The following is a 6,163-nucleotide window of genomic DNA, read 5'->3' on the forward strand; positions in this document are numbered from 1 at the left end:
TTTAACTATTTGGGTTACACCTGGTAATATATGAGATCCAACATCATCTTTCAATAAAATACACTTCTGAGATTATAAACTCACTTTATAGAATAATAACTCAATGAAATGATGGTACTCAGTAAACGGGAGGTCAATCAGACATCTTGCTGGCGACTTTCCTGTAGAGTGTGATGATACATCACTGGAATTAATTAGTAACATGCTCTGGAATTATTCAGCAATATGATGTCAATTCAGGTTTTCAAAGAAAGTCAACATATTTGGATCCTTTAGCCATTTTTATTTAACAAATTTTATTTTTGGATTTTGAACACGTTACAACAAAATATTATTTGTAATTGAAATTCTTCCTCCACTCTTTAAGACGAGTGAATCCTGGTAGCTGAACTATGTATGTTTCATTGCCTTAAAACATAGTCACACATCAACCTCAGAATACTTTGGAGATAATTTGACACATTATTAAAAAGCAGATGTCCTATTAGCTTGTGGACAGAAGTGTAATAGAGATAAATCAGTCTCAATTAAAAGTGAAATATTAGGAGACCTGGAAGAAAGCTAGAGAGCGATTAGGAATTAGGAACAAAAAAATAAAAGTAGGAAGTAAGAAAATGAGAGTGTGATCAAGGAAGAAAGAGAGTCAGCCAAGTCAGCATCTAGGAGTCTGAGAAAAGGTGTTATTGAGAAGAAAAATGTCTCATAGGATTTTTCAAAGGAAATACAATGCTTTGTGAGATGGAAACTCATGCCGTTTCCTCTAAGAAAATCAATAAGGACGCAGTGCTCACAACAACACATGTGGAGGAGGCAAGATACTTAACTAACTTCTTTCTGCTTCAAACTCTTTAGCTGAAGAATAATACCTCATAAAATTTTTTTGTTGTCTGTTTGGAAAAAAGATATAGTTTAAGTGTAAAATCAATGCCTGGTAATCAATAAAATCACAAAAAATGATTGTTACATGTGTTATTGCTAAAGAGTTTAAGAAACAAAATATGAAAAGAATCACTATTTGGATACAAAATAAAGGCAAAGGAATAGAATTTTCATGAGCAGAAAATCGGTTTCGATATTTACTGATGGTGGGCTAGTGGCTAAGATCCAGCGCTCTCACCACCCAGCACAGGTTCATTTCCCGGGCTGGGACCCACAACTCCCATCTGTTGGGTGTCACGCTGTCCCGGCTGCCTGTTTCTGTGATGCTGAAATTTATGCTACCGATACTTCAAATACCAGCAGTCACCCATGGTGGACAGCTTTCAGCGGAGCTTCCAGACTAGACAGACTAGGGAGAAGGAACTGGTCATTCACTTCCAAAAAATTGGCCATGAAAATTCTATGAATCCCAACAGAGCGTTGTCTGCTAGAGTACAAGAAGGGGAGAGGATGGCTCGAAAAGTTCCAGCAGGGTTCTGCTCTGTTGTCCACAGAGTCAGTAGGAGTTAGAATCAACTAGACAGCTCTGTGGACAACAAATCTCTACTGAAATATGTTAAATATTTTCAATGACTATTTTAATGTGTATCAATTATAAATTCACTATATCTCAATGTCTATGTACTGTCCTGTGTGTTCACTAGTGGTTTGTTTGACCATTCATATTTTCCTTCTTCTGTTCCACTTTTCTTTCAGTCCTATAAATAAATTGCACTCCTGGCATTAAATGCACACCTGCTACATTTCCATATTTATAACTGTGAAGAAAATAAGGACAAAACATAAAAATGTAAAATTTATATTACAAATGTGTGTATTATAGTATATGAGCATTAGATTCTTCTGGTAATAAAATTTATATCTCTCATTGCAAAAAATGTGAAAATAAACAAGACAAAAATGTCCAATGCCAGATTTCCAAATATTTATTTTCTTGGTTCATAAATATTCTCACGATGAGATGTCATACGCACAAGTATAAAAAAGGATTTAATGAAAGTAAGTGATAACATCGAAAGGAAGCAGTCAAAAGGCAATAAATGCAACATTTAGCAAATATTGCTACGGTATTAGTCATGAGCCATGGAAAAGGTTTCTCTAAATTCAAAGGGCCAATACAGGGATAAAACTTCTCATCTGTCTTTAGTGTGTTGTCCATTTCAGAAGACAATCAAGTTGTCCTAGAAATCCAAAGCAGCATTTTCTACCATTTCATTATGGTTTGGTAAAGAACTCTTCTCTAGTTTGCCAAAATTCAAAGGCGATAAGTATACTAACTCTTCTGAGGATAAGATCAGAATTTCTGGGAGAAAAACATAGACTCCTTGAACCAGCATAGAAGAGTCAAATTCTAAATCAAACTTTCACACACTCAGCATCTCACGTTGTTTATATATTTGCCTCAATAATTTTTTATACTTTCTCATCAACATTTATAAAAAGGCCAAAGTCAATGATTCACCTATATCTTTTAATGATGCTTCTACTTGGCACCCTGTTTACTTAATGAATTCCCCTAAGGCAACGAGAAAGACACAGATAAAATAAGTCCAGTTCCATTTGCATGATGTACATGGAGGAGAACATTCCTTACTTTCTACTTTTCAAAGCAACATTGGTAGGAAAATATAACAGTCTCTGAAGCCTAAGGAAAATATTACTTAGATTTTATAGATGAATAATCATAGAATTGCAAAATATTAATGTAAAATGTTTGCATAAATACGAAGAAAGTGTTTTAATCAATAAATATTTTGTACTATATGAAAAAGGGAAATGGATGAGTATTTTACTAGTCCACTCAGGTGCAATTGAGTTTGCACATAGAGCTTGGGTGAGGGACAAAAAGCAAGAATGGGTTTACAACAAAATGTTCCAAAAATTTTATGTTAAAAATGATGAGTCTTGTGGGTCAAATATTACTAGTCTAACAGCAAAGAGAACTATTATCCTGGACAGTCATGAAAAAGTTAAATCACCACATCTGTTTTGAGAGTGTGATAGAGACCAAATAAAGTGCTAACTCAATTTACCAACTCTGAAATTATGTAAATATTTAAGCAAATCAGATGATATAATTTGAGACTAAATCATCAAGAAGAACCAGGAAGTAAGTAAATCTGTTATTCCTCAATATAATATAACATATATTATTCCCTTTTCTTCAAATGTTTAAAAATATTATTTGCATATGTTTGTGAATTTATAAGCCTTTCAATGTTAAAAATTAAGACTATTAATGGAATCGCAAAGTGGGAACACAGAGGTAAGTCTCGGATTGTTGGTTTATTTTTTTCTAAGTTTAAGTAGTATTCTGTTACAGAAACAAGATTATAAAAAAGACGTTCTCTACTGGAAAGAATATCTGCTTCCCAGTACAGGTTATTTTGACCACCTACTTGTTTATTTTCTATAGTAATATCGTTAAGGAAAAAAAAGCATTATGCACTGTGTAAACTACACTGTTTCTAAGCAATTATTCATTTTAGTAGTGGAAGCTTACCTTTCTTGTCCTTCTGACCTTTTTATCAAAAAAGGAAAAAAATAATGTGGGAGAGTGATAACATCAGCCAAACCCTTAAGATAATAATTTAGGAGAGGATGCCGAGAAAACATTCCCATGCATCAACATGCTTGTTCTAAAGTGAGATGATTACTATGTTGCCTAGTTGTTTAACTTTGCGAAAGTTTCCTAAACTATGTGGGCCTCAAAATATAAAATGTGGATGGAGACCTTAACAACCTCTCAGAGTTTTCAAACTCTGTTTAGATTATCCATGACCCAGACTGGTTTTTATAATATTGAGGAAAGGAAAAAATTAATTAGAGTATTTTGATATTTTTTAATAAAAGGAGTTAATATTTTAAAGAATAATTATACAATTAACTTTAAAGAAACATTAGAAGAAATAGTTTCTCTCTAAATGTTGGCACAAAATTTTTTGTTCAAGGCCTGTGATAGCGTATTTTCAAAGAGAAGAGAACAATATTTAACTTCAGATAATAGTCGTTACCTGAATGTAAGTTCGAATAGAAATTGGAGAGAGTTTTTGAAGGGAACAAGTGTTTTTGAATTTCATAGATTATTCATCATCACAAATATTTTAAAAAGTTTATACTCTAACCTCAACCTTGTTTTAACTTTTTATGTTCTATAGAGGCAACGTACATTTTCTGTTCTAAAGTGGGGGAAAGGATCAGCAATGAAAAACCACACGGTACCCACAGAATTCATTCTTCTAGGGCTGTCAGATGACCCTGAGCTTCAGGTTGTGATTTTTCTCTTTTTAATTATCACATATATTTTAAGTGTTACTGGAAATCTGGCCATCATCACTCTCACCTTGGTGGACTCCCATCTACAGACGCCTATGTATTTCTTCCTCAGGAACTTCTCTCTATTAGAAATATCCTTTACAACTGTTTGCATTCCTAGATTTCTGAGCACAATTATCACTAGGGACAAAACTATTTCATACAATAACTGTACAGCTCAGTTGTTTTTCTTCATCTTCATGGGTATAACTGAGTTTTATCTTCTAACTGCCATGTCCTACGATCGCTATGTAGCCATCTGCAAACCCCTGCATTACACAACCATCATGAACAAGAGAGTCTGTATATTGCTTGTTTTTTGTGCTTGGCTGGCAGGATTCTTAAACATCTTCCCACCAGTTATTCTTTTCCTCCAGTTAGATTACTGCAGCTCAAACGTCATTGATCACTTTGCTTGTGACTATTTCCCCCTCTTGCAATTATCCTGCTCAGACACATGGCTCCTAGAAGTGGTTGGTTTTTACTCTGCAATAGTGATTCTGCTTTTCACTCTGGCATTAATAATTCTTTCCTACATGTTCATCATTAGGACAATTCTGAGACTGCCTTCTGCCAGTCAGAGAAAAAAGGCATTTTCTACCTGCTCCTCTCACATGATTGTCATTTCCATCTCTTATGGGAGCTGCATATTCATGTATGCCAACCCTTCAGCCAAAGAAAAGGCATCATTGACGAAAGGAGTAGCTATTCTGAATACTTCTGTAGCTCCTATGATGAATCCATTCATATACACACTGCGGAACCAGCAAGTGAAGCAAGCCTTTAAGGACATTGTCAAAAAGGTTATGTTTTTCTCTGGTAAATGAAAGTATTATTAGCGTTGGAAGAATAAACTTCTTGTCAATGCTTTCTTTTCTTCATACTCTCTGAAAACTCTCATTACAGTTATATATTTTCCCTTTCCTTATTAAAATTTCCCAAACATTGAACTCAATCAATTTGATGAAGCTGAATGTTGCTTCAGATTTGTTTAACTGTATTTGGATGAAGTGAAAAAATCTGGGTTAATGATTATGATTTTGGGTAGAAGTGGTTTGCTTTTGAAGAGGCATACAGCATTTAGTTTGATGAAAAGAGTATCAGGATACACGTGGATTTCTGAACTTTTCATTCTTACCAAGTAAAAGAAATAAATGTTATTGGAAAATTTAGATTCTATTTGGTATTTCAATTTTAAATAACCACAATCAGCAGGGGGTTGGGACTAAAATATAAATATCTACTTGAATATTTTAAAAGATTAGAAACCTACATAACATTTTTTTACTATTAATAATAATTATGATACTAATGAGGAGGAGCAGAGGAAGAGATACAGGGGTAGAAAGTAAAATAAAATTTTTCCAGTAAATACTATATTCCAAATCTATTGTTTTCTTTGTATCGGCTCATTTAATCCTGCAAACAACTTAATGAGGTACCTACAATAATTTTCTTTTAGTTAGAGGTATTCTTCCTGAGGTAGATTAAATACTTCCAAAAATTGAAAAATAAATAGAGAACAGACAATGCAAAATATATCAAGTAAAATTCATGAAGCTATGATAAACTGTTGAGAGTTCAAATTTCTGGAAAACTGAGCTTTTATTGGTGGGTCTAGACTGACTTTAGGGTTTTGGGAAGCAGAGAAGAGAAATAGCATCTGTTGATAGTATTCTACAGACTCCATTTTGTGTTAGGCAAATCATATGAAATATTCATTTTAAAAACCTCTTAGAAAGTGAGCATTATTATTCCTAATTTATAGGTGAATGAACAGAATGAGTTCAAGGTCACAGAGATTGTAGTTTTTGGAACTGGGATTTAAATCACTTTTCTTTAATCTCAAAATCCGGACAGGTAGGGTTACTTTCATTTTCACGCTGACTTTCATTTGTAATAATTTATG

At 33.6% G+C, this 6,163-nt stretch overlaps 1 protein-coding gene across 1 annotated transcript; it reads left to right on the forward strand.

The window, feature by feature from the left end:
* Positions 1-4,142: 4,142 nt before the first annotated feature.
* On the forward strand, positions 4,143-5,081 carry LOC124248362 (olfactory receptor 6C3-like). Its single transcript, XM_046678271.1, has one exon. It carries the CDS (start codon positions 4,143-4,145, stop codon positions 5,079-5,081), a length of 939 nt encoding a protein of 312 aa, XP_046534227.1.
* Positions 5,082-6,163: the final 1,082 nt, after the last annotated feature.

This window comes from Equus quagga, chromosome 1, assembly GCF_021613505.1.
Source record: "Equus quagga isolate Etosha38 chromosome 1, UCLA_HA_Equagga_1.0, whole genome shotgun sequence".
NCBI lineage: Eukaryota > Metazoa > Chordata > Mammalia > Perissodactyla > Equidae > Equus > Equus quagga.

Coding starts and splice junctions, on each gene's coding strand:
- LOC124248362 (XM_046678271.1), top strand. CDS start 4,143: ATGAAAAACCACACGGTACCCACAGAATTCATTCTTCTAGGGCTGTCA.